Source organism: Osmerus mordax, chromosome 10 (genome assembly GCF_038355195.1).
Source record: "Osmerus mordax isolate fOsmMor3 chromosome 10, fOsmMor3.pri, whole genome shotgun sequence".
Lineage (NCBI taxonomy): Eukaryota > Metazoa > Chordata > Actinopteri > Osmeriformes > Osmeridae > Osmerus > Osmerus mordax.
In genome coordinates this window covers 16,853,990-16,874,471 of record NC_090059.1, presented here as the reverse complement: position 1 = coordinate 16,874,471, position 20,482 = coordinate 16,853,990, and the positions used below count along the sequence as shown (strand labels likewise).

General features: G+C 49.6%; 1 protein-coding gene across 1 annotated transcript in view; it reads left to right on the top strand.

Moving 5' to 3' along the window:
* Positions 1-18,530, top strand: part of adkb (adenosine kinase b) — an 81,601-nt gene extending 63,071 nt beyond the window's left edge. The window contains 4 exon segments of the mRNA XM_067245264.1: positions 6,091-6,126; positions 9,322-9,436; positions 17,556-17,642; positions 17,973-18,530. Coding sequence (XP_067101365.1) covers positions 6,091-6,126; positions 9,322-9,436; positions 17,556-17,642; positions 17,973-18,097 — 363 coding nt within the window. The 3' untranslated portion in view covers positions 18,098-18,530.
* The last annotated feature ends 1,952 nt before the right edge of the window (positions 18,531-20,482 follow it).

Here is a 20,482-nt window from a genome sequence, read left to right as displayed (position 1 = left end):
ATTAGGAGGTAAACAGAACGGGGCCAAACTCTCACATGTTTATTATCCACAGGAGGGCACAGTCGCTGTTCTCTTTGAAAAGGCTGGACACAATTCAGTACGATGAAGAGAAAAAAAACTCTTGTTTGTTGTCTTGACCTTTTTCAGCCATCAATCCCCCCCAGCGCCACGCAGTGAGTCTTCCCCGGATCATATAATGAGCCAGAAGCCGTGGAGCTTTAAATAACGAGATGGACCCCGCCGCTGTGGTCGCTCCTCTAACCGGGCGACTCTGCGGCGGAGAGCAGCTCATCTCCTGTTTCCCTCTCATTCCACTTCCTGACAGATAGTCAGTCGGTGGGCACCCGGGTTCGTATGCTGACCCCGTGTAAAAAGCCCTGGGGTGAGATCTGTGATAGAGGCCCTCACTGCTGATAAGACCGTCACACTGAGAACTCCCTCCCCCCTCCTCGATCAGACTACCGCTCCGCAGCGCCGCAGAGACACCAGCTTGCAGCGTGAGGTCACATCCTGCGCCGCTAACTCCTCCCCCCCCTCTCCAGTTTCCTCCTCCCTGATCCCTATCAGCTGGGAGATATTTATGTACTGCACATGTTTCCGATTGTTTAACCTTTGGACCAGCGCTGGCGGTAACACCGTGGTCCCCGCGGGCAAACGCTAAGAGGCCCCCTCCCCTCTCCCCCTCAGGCAGGGGGAGAGGGGGGGGGGGGGGGAGGGGGAGGGGTAGGGGGGGGGCATTACAGTCAGACAGAGGCACCGTGTGGAAACTGACCCGATGGTAGCATAGGTGACCTCACCCCCCTCCCCCAGGCTCCTCAGTTGCTAAGCAGCCGTGTTTGTTTGTAACGCCTGGTCGTCAGGCAGAGCATCAGGCCCGATGTTTAGGAAGCGTTGCACACGGCTGCTCGTGTCGTCGAATCAGAAACTGGCTGTTTTATCTGGTGAAGTGTGTCTGTTACTTGTGGTGAACAACTTTCAATGGGCACGCTAATGTAGTCATTCAGGCTGGAGCTGACTGACATTCAGACACTTGGAAAGTCCTGTAATATCTCTTTAATTACAACCACTGACACTTCCTTGCCAGACGGTTCTGCAGAAGTGAGTTCCAGAGGTGCAAAACACACACAACAGGGTCACAACGTGCACTAGATGAGTTCCCACTGGCGGTAATGCAGAGGTGTGTTTGTGTGCGTTTGTAGGTCAGGTTTGGCGGGTGAGTGCGTTTGTGGCACGTCGTGCTCCAGTAGGAATGCTGCCTTCCCCAGCTAGCCCCAGCAGCTCACAACCCAACACACCTTACTTCCTCCTCTGTCCACCTTCAGAGCAAACACCCTGGCCTGCTACCCCCACCCCCACCTCACCCCATCCTCACCCCCACCCCCACCTCACCCCATCCCCACCCCATCCTCACCCCCACCCCATCCTCACCCCCACCTCACCCCATCCTCACCCCCACCCCCACCTCACCCCATCCTCACCCCCACCCCCATCCCCACCCCCACCCCATCCTCACCCCCACCCCACCCCCACCCCATCCTCACTCCCACCCCATCCTCACCCCATCCTCACCCCCACCCCATCCCCACCCCCACCCCATCCTCACCCCCACCCCATCCTCACTCCCACCCCATCCTCACCCCATCCCCACCCCCACCCCATCGTCACCCCCACCCCATCCTCACTCCCACCCCATCCTCACCCCATCCTCACCCCCACCCCATCCCCACCCCCACCCCATCGTCACCCCCACCCCCACCCCATCCTCACTCCCACCCCATCCTCACCCCCACCCCATCCTCACCCCCACCCCATCCTCACCCCCACCTCATCCTCACCCCTCCTCCCCTGCCCTCTCCTCCTCACGTCAGGAAGTGGGGAGCCACTGTGGGGCTGCATTAACATATCAACCCCATGCAGCTGTTATCGGCACCAGTATCTCAGGCAGGTTGGCTCCCAGCACTGTCTCCCCGTGCTGAGGGGAGGGGAGGGGGGGGGAGGCCGGGGGGTCAACATTCCACAACCAGAGCACAGGTGTGACCCTCGGCCACTCCCAGGGCAACACCCTCCCCACACACACACACACACACACCTCCACCACCAACGATGTTCACTCTGTTCTGTACTGAATCTTCCCCACCCCTCTTGAAGCATGCTGCATGAGTAAACAGGGTTGTAATAATGATGAGTGTATGCTGTGGGTAAAACTTGAGCAGAGTGCCAGCTGTTGTTTTGGTTTGTTTTCACTCTGCTTTTAAGCTGCTAGAAACACTTCAGTGATGGTCTTAACTCTTGCATTCATTCTAGGAAACAGTCATGTGCTCTATTTTTATATTCCATACTTGATACACTCGATCCTTGGCAAAGCTGTCCGTTTGTTATCAGGCTTACTTGTTATTTAATCTTTGTGCGAATTCATGTCAACGATTTGTCAGTGATTCAGTCAGGTATTTATCAGTGTCAACAATCTCTCCTGTGCCTTTTGTTGCTTCTCTGCTTTCTCTGCTTCTTAAAGTACACTCAGTACTTACAGAGAGGAAATGCTTTCTAATCTTGCCTCATTATGTTTCATACCAAGCCCACTACCAACCAAGCCAAATACAAACCCAGATGTAAAAAAGAAACTGAAACTGAAAAAAACGGGTTCTTATTGAAATGTCCACAAAGGGACAACGAAACACAAGTCCGGCTGTAAATAACTTGTCAGGTCTGCCTTCCCTTGTACCCCCTCAGTCCGCCTGCCTTCCCCACCCTTCCCCAATGTCAAACACAATTCAATTTCTGCCACAGCGTCAGCCTGGGCGAACACGGTCAAGAAAATGCCTATTTTCTGAATGGCCTAAGGGGAGCTGCACTCCTCAGCTTATCAACTTTTATTAACCTTAGCACCGAGGCCTGCGCTTTGATTTAGATTCTTTCTGAAACTACGAAATAGGATCTTTTCGCCTCCCTACCCTGGGCTGCTCGGTCCTGTGACATCTGCTTGACAGCTCGTTACACAGCAGAAGAGAGAGCATCATGTGATGTTGTTGTGGTTTGTTAACCTTATTATTTCGATTTGAGTGCCAATGACTTCTGTAATTGCATTTTCCCGCTTGCCTTGTGGATATCCTTAGCTATCACAGTGACTGACATTACAAGCAGTCAAACAGAGTTGTGTTTTCACCCCACCGTTGGCCCAAAGGGAATTGGGTCTGTTGACACATGAATTCAGATTTATTTATATATGTAATCACAAATTGAATTCCCAGACACACAGGCGTTTTATTGCTTCTTGCGTGTATTTTTTAGCTTTTTTTTTTCAGCTTCTGTTTTTAATGAAAGTATCTGTTCTACAGTGAGAAACACTACTGCGGTAGCAGTAATGTAGGTGCAGACCTTGTCCATGTTTTGGAATTTCCTCAAGTTTTAGGATTGCCTGTGTATTGAAATGTGGCTTCTCTAAATGCCCTGGTGAGTGGCACGGGGCAAACAACCAAAGAGTGTGTTGCAAAAAAAACAAAACAAAAAAAATCGCTTTTTTGCATCAAGCGTGTAGTTTATTTCCTGTTTCATTTTACTTGGCAAGAAATTCTAGTGCCCCCCACCTCATCCAGCAGCCCCCCACCCCCACCTCATCCAGCAGCCCCCCACCTCATCCAGCAGCCCCCCACCCCCACCTCATCCAGCAGCCCCCCACCCCCACCTCATCCAGCAGCACCCCACCCCCACCTCATCCAGCAGCACCCCACCTCATCCAGCAGCCCCCCACCCCCACCTCATCCCCCCCCACCCCCACCTCATCCAGCAGCACCCCACCCCCACCTCATCCAGCAGCACCCCACCCCCACCTCATTCCCCCCCACCTCATCCAGCAGCCCCCCACCCCCACCTCATCCCCCCCCACCTCATCCAGCAGCCCCCCACCCCCACCTCATCCAGCAACACCCCACCCCCACCTCATCCAGCAGCACCCCACCCCTTTGACTGGGTTTTGGATTATTAACTTAAGCTCTCTAAAAATACCCCTTTGACTGCATGAGCCTCTGACAGCACTGGCACCATCTCCCCGTGTTCTGATAGCTTTATCCAAACCACAGCAGCACAGGGACTGGGAGGTTGTAAGCCCCGCTTGTTATCCCCTACCTTGCGCTGCCCCAGACACCCTCACCCCCCCCACCCCGGCCCCCCACCCCCCCACCCCAGCCCACCGTGATGCCATCTTGACAGGAGGAACCAGTCTCGGCCCGGGGAACGTGAAATCACAGAGTTTCGTTTAACAAATGAGCTGGCTTTCTGAGGACTGGAAGATCTGGCCCAGATGCCTCTTGATGCCACTTGCCATTGTAGCGACAGCTGCAGAGGAACATCCTGTGGTCCTTCACACCGAGTTTTCCCGACCCTCCTACAAACAGGCTCCTCGGAAAACCACAACTCATGCAATCTGTGGTCATCTTGTGAGGGTGTTTTAATGAGCGCGCTATGTAAAACACATGATTCATCACTTTATGTGCTCTCTGTCGCCCCTTCAGCGCTTGTGGTAGGCCTAGCTAGTTGTTGTTAGCGTCTAAAAGACGTTTTACGAAACGACTTAAAACATCGTCGTAAACGCGAAGATAACGTCATGCGACTTCCCTCGCACAGCAGCTGTTCTGTAGAAACACGTAAGGCCACGTTTATGAGCTCATCTGCATAATAACACTGGCAGGGTTCTGTACGCAAACAGTAAATATCCATAACACTCTCTTTCGCTTCATTGAAATTCATAAATGCCATTAGTCTTTACACACAGGTGGCTCATAAGAAGGTTTGCCATTGTACGTTCCATGCTGCTGACAAGCAGCCTTCCTAAAGAGCCTTTTCTCACATGACACAGATGCTAACTGAAGAGGGTAATAGAGGGGAAGGGGGGAGGGGGGGGGGGAGAGATAGAGATGGACTGAATAACGACAGCGTTATTCAGGCTTCATTCAAGCGTCCCTTTTTAAAGCTTTCCTGAAGAGCTGGAGAAGACATATCTTTGTTTTGACAACACGTTTGTCAAGCTGCTCGAGGCCCGGTCGAGAAGTTCCCCTGTGATGACATGTTCCAGAGGAGGAACGTCAATAACTGCTTGTAAATAAATTAAAACAAATGTGAGAACCCAAACCTCAACTTCTACCAAAGCCTCTGCTCATTAAAAAGGGCTTGAGTGGCCACACATTGACTAGCCCTCTGAAGTGTGTGTGTGTGTGTGTGTGTGTGTGTGTGTGTGTGTGTGTGTGTGTGTGTGTGTGTGTGTGTGTGTGTGTGTGTGTGTGTGTGTGAGATACATTGACATATTCCTGGCTGGGGTTATGTTGATCCAGGGCAGGGAGGCGTGAGGACAGCTTCACCTCCAGGGACCAGTCACCTTATCGTTCCATGTCACTTCCCCTTCCTCCCCCTCCTCCCCCTCGGTGAAGAGCAGGTTGTCATCCTGTCCCCAAGGTCACACTGCCAGGCAAGCGACCGGCCCCTTTCATATAATTGGATCATTTAGCATCATAGCATCGACTTATTGCTTTGTCTGGGGTCGTGAGGGAAGCGAGTGCGCTGGCTTGTCACTGGTGATTTGTGCTGGTTTCATGGCCCCTGGCATGCCACAGCCTCTGCTGTTGATTAGTGGCGAGCTAGAGGGCGAGAATCACCTGTATTAAGCTGTATCATGCACTGTAAACTGTGGTCAGCATTGAATTCCATTAGTAGGGGAACCCCCCCCCCCCACACACACTCCCCTCCTCCCTCCTCCATTTCCTATTGGGTGGTTTCATGGCCTCTGGGCTGAAATGGTGTTGCCTTCCCCTCCCGCTCTGGTTGTAAGATGAGTTAAAGTGGGCCAGAGGATTAAATGGGTGCGCGCCTGCTGGTGGACTAAATCAGGAAGCAGCCTGCTTCCCCATCACCTCCAGTGACTCAACCCCTCAAGTGTCTGTGCCGCACAGCACACATGCTAGTGTAGCTGCTAGCTGGAGACAGTGAGATGTCTTGACTCTTGTGTACCGCCGGCAGTGTCACACTCTGTTCTGCTCCTCCACTCTATAATTAACTGCTCCTTTCTGTTATTTTTGTGTCGTTTTTTTTTTTCTCTTTCAGGAGGCGGCCACTTTCGCCAAAGAGCAAGGCTTTGAGGTGAGTTGACCGCCAATTGCACACTAAACAGATCCGAAAGGTTTATTTTTGCTGATAATGAAGTTCTTTTTGGACAGTGATTGATGTGCTATTATACTCTCCAGGCTTTGCAGCAGTTGCTATGGAAACCTGGCAGTCGTCATGGTTTCTTTGTTCAGCCAGCTCTGTGTTATGACGCACACAGCTAGGTCTGCACCCAACATCGCCTACAGATGTTATTTATTGAATTTTGAAAAGCCTCTTGGGAAGCCGAGAAGTTGGGCAGGGTTTCAAGCTCTTCCTCTCCAGGCTGTGGGCTCGTCAGGTTGCCTGGTTAAAAAGGGGCCCTCGTGAGCTTCATTACACCCAGGGAGCTCACGGCTCTGCTCTGCAGCAGAACACCTCGGCGTACAGCTCAGACAGCCCTTTTAATAGGGCGTCAGGTGGCTGAGCGGTGAGGGAGTCGGACTAGTAATCCGAAGGTTGCCAGTTCGATTCCCGGTCATGCCAACTGACGTTGTGTCCTTGTGCAAGGCACTTCACCCTACTTGCCTCGGGGGAATGTCCCTGTACTTACTGTAAGTCGCTCTGGATAAGAGCGTCTGCTAAATGACTAAATGTAAATGTAATAGCCCGATGACTGCCACCTGTGGTTTCTCAGATTATGCAAATACGAATATGACAGGGCTTGTTAGTACATATAATATACGTTGTTTTGTTTTTTTAAAGTGGGGCTGCGTCTTAAGTGGAGGGTGAGCGCTCGTGGTCCTCCACCGGGCCTAAAACACACAATCACAAAGACAAATACTGGAGAGTTCTGGAGTGGGCAGAGGTGTTTTAAGTGGCATCTCTTTATTTTATATATTTTTTTACAAAGGTGGAGCTCCCTTGGAAATGGCTCTGCTCTGTGTGAATAATTGTCATCCAGAATCACTTACGGTGTGATCAACGTGACTGGAATAGAAACACAATCCTGGTGACTGTGACAGGTTTTAGAGAGGAAGGAAGGGATGGGGGTGGGGGGTGAGGGGACGGGAGGGGGGGGGGCTCACATCACAAAAAGTAAATATAAAGGGCAAAGCACAGACACTCCAGTAAGTGACAATCCTGTGACATTTTCTCTGTCAACTTGATTTGTCAGAACACTCTGCGAAATTGCATTGGACGAATGTGATTTCTCAGATAACATTACTAGTATGTACTTATTTCCAGATGGTTCAAGCAGTTGGAGTGGACTCTTCTGTTATGTATTTGTGATTTGTATTTTTTTGGTAACAGTTTTGGTCTGGGTCGAGTGAAGGTGAACATACAAAACATGAGCCAATTACTGTGCAGCACCTTCCACTTTGAGTGGAAGGAGCTTCATTCAAAAAGTATTTGAATGAAAGCTCTTTTCAACATATTTGTACTGTATTTATGTGTGTGTACATATATACTTTACACTATACATTATGTACTCAAAACATACATACTTATTCATACGCACACTAGGGTGTTTTTATGTAGAAAGCTTGTCTACTGACTGTTTTCCAATGCGAGATAGTCTTTCCTCCACCAATAGAACACCCACGATCAGTAAATCCAACCACATTTAGCTGCCCGATTGTGATCAGTTTCCTTTAAACGGTCAGAGAGGAGGTATCTGTAGAGCAGCCGTAATTGAATCTGTCCCTGGCTCTGTTTCAGAAGCAAGCTGCATTGGAGAGAGGAGACATTTTTCAGTGGCTTTGATACAGAAACAAAATTTAGCACCCTCGTATTTTACGGTCGAAAACTAACCGAGAAAACAGCAAAACGCACCCGTGGCAGATTTGGGCCTGATCAATCATAAGCACGATCAGGCCTCCCCGTCTGTCAGCAGTAAACTAAATTGACCGTGTGTGAATCCCCCCCGTACCTCCCCCCCTCCCTCGTCCAAATTCATATGCACTCACGCTGAACATTATTTGTTTTCTGCATTGTGTCGCCATAGGACGCAAACAGGTAAGAACACCGTCCTCCCGGGTGAAATAACATCTTGTTTGTGTTTAATTTAGTGGCGTGCCCTCCTAAACTATCCCAACCCTTACCCTCCCACCTCCGACTGCTCCAGCCTTCAGGTTCCTCTCTGCCGTCCTCCTGGATTTAATGTCAGCGAACATAAAACCAAAGTGTGACAACATGCCGCAGCTCTGTGCGGTTTTAGCATTCAGTGTCTGGAGGAGTGCTTGTGGTTACGTTCAGTCACAGTGACAAATTGCTTCTTTGCTGTTGCCTGCTAACAGCCTCTGTATTAACCTCGCCATTAGCACTTACTTAGAGTGTTACACCCATTTTTCCTCTGCCCAAGGTCTCCCTGGACCTCTTAGGGCTGATTAAAGGACGTTTGGGAAGCATTTATAGGTGTTAAACCTCATTGGCGAGAGTGTGCCACTGTGGCTGCCGCTATTGGGCCGGAGCCTATCTCTCTGATTACTCCCTTTCTCCTCTCTGTTTGCTCGCCCCGGAGGGTCCTCGGTGCCAGTGAGGGAGAGGGCCCCCGAGAGCCTCCTCTCCGGGTGTGTTAGGACAATGTAGGAGTCTTCCCCAATGTGAGGTGGTGATAAAGACATTCCACCTGTTCATAGTACATCATGATGAGTTAATAATAAAGCAGAACTGACAGGTGTGGAGTTTTTTTTTTTTTTTTACGTTTCTTTATCCCTCTCATGATCAAAGGCAAGCACTCCGGAGAGTTCTGTAGTCTCCAGGCGAGCTTCCATTCTGTGCAGATGCTGCAGAGAGATGGCTTCCGCACTGAGCCAATCGCCCAACCGCTCTCATGAGCAGCTCCTTCTGACAGCAGCCAAGTCTTCGCACCCGGCTATTTTCATCCCCCCCTCTCCCACCGCCACCGCCATGGAATGTGATACACCGCTAGTCCTGAGGTTCTCATTCATCTCGCGATTTCTCGATTAGAATAACATTGAGCACCTACATTGATTCCTCTTGATCTCTATCTCAAATTGTTTTACACCCCATCTATTTTCATTATCACTTGATCTCTTGGCCGGTATTGGAGAAAGCTGACCCCCCCACCACCCACTCACTCACCCACTACCATCCTCATTCAAATCATTATTTGAAACCCTGATTAACTCTCCCAAAATTGGCTCTCTCCTGGACTCTAGGCTACAGTGTTCATTTGACTAATGGAATACCTTATTATCTCATGCTGGTGTCCTTGTGTCTTTGCAGACGGACGACATTGCAGAAGTTGCGAGGCAGGCCCAAAGCCTGCCCAAAGTCAACAAGAAGAGGCAGAGAGTCGTGGTCTTCACCCAGGGCAAGGACGACACCGTGGCAACTGTTGGTACGGAACCCCCCCCCCCCCCCCCCCCCCCCAGCTCATTTCCAAATTTCTGATCATGATCACGTCTTCCTTCTTCCTCTGGCCTCATATCCTAGTGTGTTGTCGTAGGCCTTGGGAGAGGAAATTTAAGCACATGTTCATTTGTATTTTATTCAAGAAAGGACAATACACGCCAATTAACACAAGCACCTTGGTCCATTGTGTAAATGTGCCAGATTGAGCGGGCAAATGTTTACATTTACATTTAGTAATTTAGCAGACGCTGTTATCCAGAGCGACAGTAAGTACAGGGACATTCCCCCCGAGGCAAGTAGGGTGAAGTGCCTTGCCCAAGGACACAACGTAATTTTTTTCACGGCCGGGAATCGAACTGGCAACCTTCAGATTACTAGCCCGATTCCCTAACCGCTCAGCCACCTGACTCCATTTGTTCACCTCCAAATGTTCACCTGCAGTAGATCACCTGTTGTTGTCCTTCACTTGGTTTCTCCTCTCTTCCCAGTGCAGAACACTGCCTTAAAATAGCTACATGCTACAAGTGCGAATGGCAACAATATTTGTCTTTGAAGTGAGCCGCGAAAATTGACACCAGATGTATAGAAAATCAAAGGCATTGCGATGAGCCATGTTGTTCTCTCAGTACGAAAGAGGAGTGTAGGATGTTGGAGGCAGGCATTGATTTGTGAAGTACTTCTTACCTTGTAATGGCACATTCCCAAGCAGTCCTGGGTGATTTAGCTCAACATGTCAGCTCTCTCTTTCTCTCTCTCTTTCGCTCCCTCTTTCTCTCTCTCACACACCTTTCTCTTTCTCTCACCTGTATATCTCCGTCTATTTGTTTATTTTTTGGGTTTTCTTCTGTCTTATTTTTCATCCTCCGAGCTCCTTCTCAGGGAGCATAGTTAGTAGACATTAAATGACGGCATCATCGTAACTGGTCCCCCAACAAAGGGCTAAGCTCTTTGTTGGGGGAGGGAGGGGGAGTTGGAGGGCGGGGGGGGTGGGGGGTGGTGATGGTCTCCGATTACAGCTGGGAGCATTTGCCTCTGTTTGGAGTCCGGGGGTGTCTCTCCTCATTGCCCTTACAGTTCAGTCCACTGACACGTGCACAGGGATGGATGGCCCTGGGTAAAGACTCCCAACGTTTCTCCCATCACAGGGGACTTCAGAGCCAGACCCAGCCTCTAGACCAGCTGCCTCAGTACAGCCAGACCCAGCCTCTAGACCAGCTGCCTCAGTACAGCCAGGCCCAGCCTCTAGACCAGCTGCCTCAGTACAGCCAGGCCCAGCCTCTAGACCAGCTGCCTCAGTACAGCCAGGCCCAGCCTCTAGACCAGCTGCCTCAGTACAGCCAGGCCCAGCCTCTAGACCAGCTGCCTCAGTACAGCCAGGCCCAGCCTCTAGACCAGCTGCCTCAGTACAGCCATGTACCGGTAGACAGCTAGTACAGTAGCACCACACAGCATCGATCCAGCAGCGGAAACCACTCCTCATCGCCTAGCGTGGGATTAAACGGCTGCCGCAAACCCCTGTAGGCAGACTTAATCACAGATCACTAGTATTAATCTTTCATCTAAGTTAGAAGATTGATACATCAATTGCCATTCGTATGAAATAGAACAGAGGGGTTTGGTTAAGTAGTGTTTAAATATAGATTAACGCACATCCCTTTTTGCCATTTTGACGGATGGCATTATATTGGGCTGATAAGGGAATTTGTGGATTTGTCATTCTTCATACAATTGTAGGGTTATTGGAAGTGTCTTCCCTCTCATGGAGATTTGAGTGGAATCCTCCCACGCTTAAAAGGAAAATGAAGCCATCCATTGTCATGCAGGTGTTTCCTAGTGATGGATAATTCCTGCCGCCTTCTCTCATTGCTCCTGCATGAAGACAGAGCTCTGCGTCTCTGTGAACTTTATATAAAACACATGATGAATGCAGGGGGATGAAAGACAATGTGATCGCGATGTCATCTACAAAGGCAAACATGATAAATGTCATGGAATGCTCTAGCTGTGGGAAGAGGCGCTTACATACGCAGGCGTGGCAAAATCGCTGTGCGTGTGTGTGGGTGTGTGTGTGAACACTGTTATTCACAGAAGCCAAATAAATGTCAATGTAAAAAGAGAATTAAAGATTTTCATTTCCCAAAGGCATTGCTCTAATAAACTTGATCTCTCATTTTGTTTGCAATTTGTCCTCCTGTCAGGATTTGATCATTTGCCAGCCCCTGCATGTCATGTTAAACCATTTAATAGTGATTAAGGACAGGAGAATGTCTTCCCCTGTGGTGTAATTCTCTAAAAAGAGATGTCAATTTGTTATTGTTATCTTTTGGTTTCTCCTGCCCTTAATTTGGATACTCAACTAGTGTTTCATCACCCGCCAGCTCCCAACATGCCTAGAGAGAGCTGAGAGGGAGGGAAACAGTCCTTCATTTAGCAGCGCTGACATCGCTGAACTGCTCCGTGCTTTTGCTTATACACCCATTAAAGCGCTAATTAAGATCATTGTGCCCTGAACCTTAACGATGAGATCTAATAAACGATCATTTGCATTTGCATTTAGTCATTTAGCAGACGCTCTTATCCAGAGTGACTTACAGTAAGTACAGGGACATTCTCCCCGAGGCAAGTAGGGTGAAGTGCCTTGCCCAAGGACACAACGTCATTCGGCCTGGGGGAGATCGAACCGGCAACCTTCAGATTACTAGCCCGATTCCCTCACCGCTCAGCCACCTGATCATTCAGTGGGAGTCGCAGCTCTGAACGCTGATCAGGACTAGATAGCGCCTGAGCCAGCCTCCTCTCCAGGGGGCCCCGGCTCTCCAGGGGGCCCCGGCTCTCCAGGGGGTTTAGGAGTCAGGTGGCTGAGTGGTGAGGGAGTCGGGCTAGTAATCCGAAGGTTGCCAGTTCGATTCCCGGTCATGCCAACTGACGTTGTGTCCTTGGGCAAGGCACTTCACCCTACTTGCCTCGGGGGGAATGTCCCTGTACTTACTGTAAGTCTCTCTGGATAAGAGCGTCTGCTAAATGACTAAATGTAAATGTTTAGGGCTCTCCAGGGGGCCCCGGCCGGAGCACAGGCCCTGGCTGGGAGGGCTTTAACTCTGGAAGAAAGGACCAGGTCTATAAGCGTTAATCAAATGAGGTGGTCATTTCAAGTCCCTGATGATACAGGCTACTAGCCAGAAGCTCCTGGGCATGAGAAATAGCCCACTCCCTTTGAGGCAGGAAGTGGAGAGAAAACAGTGTCTACATGTTGACGTTTGTGATGTTCTTACGGGTTTCCCGATTATTATTGTATGTTCATCTGTTCAGCATTATAATCAGCTATAAGAGATTTGTTTTAAATTGTTGACGTAGGAAAGGCCCTGTTTTGTTTGAGTTTCCTTCTCTCTAGAGAAAGATGGAACCATTTAGCAGCTTAGTCTCTGTGAGTGACCTCTCCTCTCTCGCTTGGCACTGAGCTGTGTTGGTGTACGATGTCTCTGCCAGTGGTTACAGTGAAGAAAGACGACAGTCACGATAAAGAAACAGATTGTATGTCATTTTGCTGCTAACTTGTGAGCATTGCCAAGAAAGCATGGAAATCTTTCCTTTCTTGGAGATTCTAGTTTGGGTGGAACAGGGAAGAATTGTTCCAGCACTAGGGTTATTGGGTAGGTGTCTTGCTGAATATTGTCTTTAAACTGCATGATTGAATGTGCATTTTGAAGCAAAGAACTAATTCGATGATGATGATGATGATGATGATGTTTCAGTTTTCCTAGATTTTATTTTTGATGGTTGGTTGAGCGATCGTGCTTGTGTTATGTAGCGAAGTTGACAAACGTACATTTGCTAACCTGCCAGCGCTTTTCTCAACATGATGTCAGTCACAAATGCAAGTAAAAAAAATTACATAAAGCATGTAATAATATCAAACTAGTTCTATGTGCTTATTATCAAATTGTGTGCGGTGTCTTATTTGCAGCCTTGTTTCTCAGACCATAGGAGAATAATTCTTCCCTGTTGGAATAGTGAGAATTTGCATTGTTCCGTAGAATAACCATTAACAAAGGCCCTAATTGATACAAATTTCAAAGAGTCTCGTCTGTTGAAATGATTCCTCGAGTAAAATCATTAGCATTCAAGGGTTGTTAATGAGGGAGTAACAAGGAGTGAATTAACAAAAGCATATAATTGCGAATTATTGTTTGGAGATATTTCATTCTTAAACAAATCCCCGCTTTTGTCAATGCCACAGGTTAACTGTTGAAGAGCAGGCACGCTCACACACATGCCCTGCACTGCTTCAATGAACACAATCAACCTTTATTATACTTGTACTTCCAGCACTACAAGAACCTGTAAAGAGAGTGTAGCACAGTTATAATGAGTGCAAATAATGACCGTGCCCTCATTACAGTGAAATGTGAACAGATTTCGGTGGAGTGATGTTTTCAGACATGCTACAAGCCAGTAACAACAGTCGCTGAGTTTTTTTGGCAGTAGGAGTTTTTATGACCATTTCCATGACCGCCCTTTGCCAAAGAGCTCTTTGTGTTTCACATGGCAGGGAACAGGCGGACTGTAACCTGAGCTAACTTGTCAGTCAAGTTTAATCATTTGCCTCAGAAGAAGTTCTGGGAACTGTTCACTTGCAGGGGATTGGCAGTGATGAGAGGAGAGGGGGGGGGGGAGGAGGTGGTGGAGGAGAAGGAGGGTGAACAGGGAGAGGTGGAGGGGAGGAGAGGAGGAGGAGGGGGAGGAGGTGGTGGTGGAGGAGAGGAGGGAGGGGGAGGTGGAGGAGAGGACGAGGAGGAGCAGGGAGAGGAGGAGGAGGGGCAGGAGAGGAGGGGGAGCAGGGAGAGGAGGAGGAGGAGGAGGAGGGGGAGCAGGGAGAGGTGGAGGGGAGGAGAGGAGGAGGAGGGGGAGGAGGGTGGTGGTGGAGGAGAGGAGGAGAAGAAGAGGAGGGGGAGGAGGAGGAGGAGGTGGAGGAGAGGAGGAGGAAAAGCAGGGAGAGGAGGTGGAGGAGAGGAGGAGGAGAAGCAGGGAGAGGAGGTGGAGGAGAGGAGGGGGGAGGAGGAGGGTGTACTATGTTTCTTGTGTTTTCTTAAGAGCCTTCAACGTACAGTATTTCTTATGACTCTGGTCACTCACTGTGATTGAGGTGACGGTTGTACATTCAGGGTCCACATTACACTTTGACGAGTATGTCGGAAGTCTTCATGAGGATGCTGTTTATTCATAATGTGTCGTTTGTAATCATATAAACATGATTGTGTAAACATAATCTGGTCAAGGCCAGTCGATCACTCAGGCAGAACACATCTTAAAAACCTCCTCTACATACAAACGGTAAAGTAAAGACCTTGTGTTGGCTGTGGAATAAGGCATATTCTCTCATCTAATCACCAGACATGCTCACCCCTAAAACCATGGAGTCGCATGCATTTAATCAGCAATCACATTGTATTAGATTCTTCTTCACTAAGCAGGGAAACAGTTATGGACTTCTCCCGCAACGACACATAATCATCACAGCGTGTCGCGTCAGCCTGTATGTGTGATTAGCGGGAGTTTGAAGGACCCTTGTATGGCGTATCGTACACTTATATACGTGATATTGCTTGCATGCATGTAGCAACATCACGCTGATATTTCATCAGCGTGTTCTGCTCTCTGCCATGAGTGTCCCCCATCTGCCCACCCAGACGCCCACACTGGAAACCTTCATGAAGGAGTAACCTTTGTTTTGAGCTATGTAAACAGATTTACCATCCGAAGTTCTTTTCAGAGCCTTAGGGCTATTGAACAGCACAACCCATGCTCAATAATTACAGCAGTTCCTATTACGGCTCTCCATGCAACACCTGGGCCTTTTAGCGGTGTCTTGTGTTGGTGTTTTGAATTAGACCCCTCTTTATATGTAAACAGCCTCACAATTAATGATTTCAATCTTTAACTGCGGAATAATTGACTAACTCTGATTTATTATTGGTGCAATTTACATGTAGGACGTGCAGTTAATCATTTCAAAAGGGAGGAGGGTTCACAAGCTTGATTTGCAGCATTAATTAAGCAAAGTCGTTATGTTACTAATTAGCTGATCCTAAAATGATCCTGGACTAGAGTCGTTTATTATCAAAGTGACAATCAGCTGCTTTCCTGAAAGGGAAACGGTTCTCTAAAATAAGCCACGTGCGATTGTCAGTATTCTCCATGTGGCTGGGCACTGCTGTGCATGGGCAGTATTAATCCAGTGTAATAAGTTGATTATCGTACAGTGTCAGACGCAACACAGACTTAGTCAGGCCGGTCAGGTGGGTGGTGTCCCAGTCAGGCCGGTCAGGTGGGTGGTGTCCCAGTCAGGCCGGTCAGGTGGGTGGTGCCTCAGTCAGGCTGGTCAGGTGGGTGGTGCCTCAGTCGGCCGGTCAGGTGGGTGGTGTCCCAGTCAGGCCGGTCAGGTGGGTGGTGTCCCAGTCAGGCCGGTCAGGTGGGTGGTGTCCCAGTCAGGCCGGTCAGGTGGGTGGTGTTCCAGTCAGGCCGGTCAGGTGGGTGGTGTCCCAGTCAGGCCGGTCAGGTGGGTGGTGTCCCAGTCAGGCCGGTCAGGTGGGTGGTGTCCCAGTCAGGCCGGTCAGGTGGGTGGTGCCTCAGTCAGGCCGGTCAGGTGGGTGGTGCCTCAGTCAGGCCGGTCAGGTGGGTGGTGTCCCAGTCAGGCCGGTCAGGTGGGTGGTGCCTCAGTCAGGCCGGTCAGGTGGGTGGTGTCCCAGTCAGGCCGGTCAGGTGGGTGGTGTCCCAGTCAGGCCGGTCAGGTGGGTGGTGTCCCAGTCAGGCCGGTCAGGTGGGTGGTGTCCCAGTCAGGCCGGTCAGGTGGGTGGTGCCTCAGTCAGGCCGGTCAGGTGGGTGGTGTCCCAGTCAGGCCGGTCAGGTGGGTGGTGTCCCAGTCAGGCCGGTCAGGTGGGTGGTGTCCCAGTCAGGCCGGTCAGGTGGGTGGTGTCCCAGTCAGGCCGGTCAGGTGGGTGGTGTCCCAGTCAGGCCGGTCAGGTGGGTGGTGTCCCAGTCAGGCCGGTCAGGTGGGTGGTGCCTCAGTCAGGCCGGTCAGGTGGGTGGTGTCCCAGTCAGGCCGGTCAGGTGGGTGGTGTCCCAGTCAGGCCGGTCAGGTGGGTGGTGTCCCAGTCAGGCCGGTCAGGTGGGTGGTGTCCCAGTCAGGCCGGTCAGGTGGGTGGTGTCCCAGTCAGGCCGGTCAGGTGGGTGGTGTCCCAGTCAGGCCGGTCAGGTGGGTGGTGTCCCAGTCAGGCCGGTCAGGTGGGTGGTGCCTCAGTCAGGCCGGTCAGGTGGGTGGTGTCCCAGTCAGGCCGGTCAGGTCCGTTGCTCTGAAGGTGAAGGTGTGTGCTGTTGTGTTCCGGTAGCAGGGGGGCTCATTACAGCGCTCCTGTTGTCCAGGTTCCCTCTCCCAGTAACCAGCCTCCCGGCGTTCCTTTCATCCCCGTGTGTCAGTCTTTCGTCTCCCAACACCTTGTCTGAAGGTTCCCGTCGGCCTAGTTTAAAGAGCCTGCGTGTGGTTTCGATCGTACGGACCTAAGTTGGTGATTTAATGTCGTCCTCCACCTGGAGACGTTGTCATCCGAGTCGACGTGTCTCTCCTTTCCTCCTCCCCTGGCTTCTCCTTTTCAACTGGGAGTCTCTTTGAAGAGCACGTGCTACCGATAATTTATATTTAAATGTAGTCATTTAGCAGACGCTCTTATCCAGAGCGACTTACAGTAAGTACAGGGACATTCCCCCGAGGCAAGTAGGGTGAAGTGCCTTGCCCAAGGACACAACGTCATTTGTGTGTCGAACTGGCAACCTTCAGATTACTAGCCCGATTCCCTAACCGCTCAGCCACCTGACTCCCTGATAATTGAAGCCGTATATTCCGACAGAAGATAACGTGCCGCGCTCAATTAAAGGGAGGGTTTGAAAGGTGGTGTCTGTTTTTATGATAAATGAAAGTATTCTTCGCTAATGAAGCACATCTCATTTATGGTTTGAATGTGGCTCGTCAAATATTAACTCAGTCATTGACCTAACTGATCCCGCATGTGCTCCTCAGCATGTCAAGACTCTTCTTCTGTGCCTGTCCGCAGGTGAGAAGGTGACCATGTTCCCCGTGCTGGACATCGACCAGAACGACATTGTGGACACAAACGGAGCAGGGGATGCCTTCGTGGGAGGTACAGTACGGCATGTTGTGGTCTTGTTGGTGCCACTTAACCGCCACCACAGCTGGGACCGCGTGTCACGTATCCAATTAACCTCTGATTCCTCCCCCAAGGAGACAGGGTGGCATGTCTAGATCACGCCGACGTGACATTTATCTCGCTGGTTTTGCTCGGTGTGAAACGGTCATGTGGTCACGTGACACTGTCATCCATTGAGTCAGTCATCCCCTGAGAGGACGCCGACGCCTCTGTTATTCCCAGAGCTACTGCCTCTCATGTCCCCCCCCCCCCCCAGACACGCTGGGTGGCGCTCAGCTGACCTCTGACCCCCTGTGCTCCCAGGTTTCCTGTCAGAGTTGGTGCAGGAGAGGCCGCTGGAGGAGTGTATACGCGCCGGCCACTACGCAGCCAACGTCATCATCAGGCGGGTGGGGTGCACCTTCCCAGAGAAGCCAGACTTCCACTGATACGCCCCCGTATCCAAGCACCGAGCATCTTCATGTCTTCTCTATGAGACACCTGCATTTTGCGTTTGCCTGAACGTTGTGTAAAGTTTGTACAATTACAGTAATTCCACAAAGAATGGATCGTCGACATTACTTGTATGCATTTATTTTAGGAAGTTGTTTATAAAAACAAAGCATTGGTCTTCTTCAGTTGGTAACTTCATAAGCAACACTCCACTAGATTTGTGTGCCATATATTAGCATCATTAAATGTCATTTTCTATACAGACCTTTATTGCAATATAGGCTATTTATAGGTTACTGTGTCCACAAGTTACAAATAATCACTCTCACTTGAAGAGTGTGAGTTTGGAAGAAAGAAAAAAATTGGTGTCTGCTGAATGAATAAAATAAATTAAAATCTTAAAATAAAAGATCAAGTTTGTGTTACAGCACACCACGTTTCCTGGAGCCTTCCGTATCAACACAGCCATGGGTGGTCCCGGTGGATGTCCTCATTCATTACATTTCAACAAAAAATGTGTCATCGTACAAAACGGCGGGTTGTTTTTCACCTTTTGACAGAGAGAGGCAGCAACAAGTGAACCGTTTGTGGTGGGCACAGTGGGCCTCTCCTCCCTCTCATCAGCAGGAGGGGGTCCGGGGCTGGTCGGGTCTCGTGTCCTGGTTCTCCTCAGGGTTCTCCAGTCGGCACAGTGGGGTTCTAACTGGATGCCCACAGTGCCTGGATCTCAATTGCACGGCTGCAGGAGGTCGTTTTTCCTAGTTATGGGATTAGGGGTTGCTCTTCATGGTGATCATTAGAGGGACCTGAAAATTAGGCTGATCCTTGGTCACCAGCTGTGCCGGCGCCGGGATCAGAGGGAGGCCATGCCCCTCCCCCTGTGAACGGCCTAATAGGAGCGTTGGGTGGAAGACTTGAGAAATGTTCTGAGATCAACCACCACTACCCTCTCCCACTCTGAAAACACGGAAGTCTCTATACCGTTTCGGTTGTATCTGTAAGTACTGCTGACAACCTGTGAACCTTAATATTTCAGCTTCATTAAATGTGAAGTGGAGTTCTACTTCCAACAAATCTCTTATGTGTGATTCGGTGTCAGTAATGAGTCTGGGTTTATGCGGTTATGCTAATCGGGGTCATCTAGGTGAAAGCGTGTTCCAGCCAAAATGTTATTAACAACTTTGAGACACTTTTTTTCTCATCAGCATGTTTAAGGTTTCACACAGATGCGCTTTGAAAAGGACGACATTTCTGATTGGATCAGATCGCACTGCGTGGCAGCTGGTTCATTTGCCTCTCAAGATGACAGATGGCAAAACACAAACACAAAAAGAGGCAGCCATGATTAAGCAATGAAAACGCTTACCATGATAAGGAAACTATTAACCACATCTCAGTTCGCTTTAGCTTTGGCACAAGAAGTGACAAATCAAAGAAAACATTTCTGGCAATCAAACGTTACATTATAGAAAATAATAATGTAATGTTTCACTGATCTGGTTTCTACTCTGACTGAAGTATCTCCTGGACACATCAGTGTCCAAGTCGCAAAACTTCAGAGTTTCATTTTCATTAAGAATTTCTGTCGGTATAAAAGAAGCTTCTGGAAGATCATGGCGATCTTGGACATAAATTGCAGTAGAATGATGTTAGTAAAAAATAAAAAAATAAAAAACTTGTATTTGCTCTGGTGGGTTTGCGCCCACCGTTCTTAGTTTGCCCACCAGGCAGAGAAGGGTTAGGGGCAGTTTGCCCACCAGGCAGAGAAGGGTTAGGGGCAGCAGCCAAGGTTTTGCCCTGCAGATGGACAGCAGTGATTCTGAGCACCAGTGTGGCAGTTGGCAGGGATTGGGGTGGGGGGATGGGCTGATGGCACATGCTCCAATTCAAATGCTCCGTGGGCCCATGAGGCTGTGGCGGACCTGCTAGGGCCTCGGGTGACATTCATTATATCTAGACACAGGCGGGCCCAGCCACTGCCTCTTTGGACCCTTAGCTTGCGCCTCTTCTGCCCATATTAAGGGTGCTGTTTTCTGGATTAACTACTGTGTTATACGTGTGTGCTGATCCACTCATGCATCGTGTTGCTGCCAATGGGTTTTGCAAGCAGAATTGTTGTTAAGGTTTCTGATGAATGTGTCAATTGAGATGAATAAATCAACATTTTTGTGTCAAAATCTTTATAGTGATTCTGCTCAAAGATTCCACATGATAAAATGTTCTTTTTACATTATTAGTAATTACTTGCCTGTTTTTATGTATGGACTTAAACACATGTCGACTTCGGGTTACACACATGACTTAATGCCTGTAACGTGAGAATGATGTTATATAAATGCAACATACTAGATATGACGCACTGCCTACATGACAATAACATC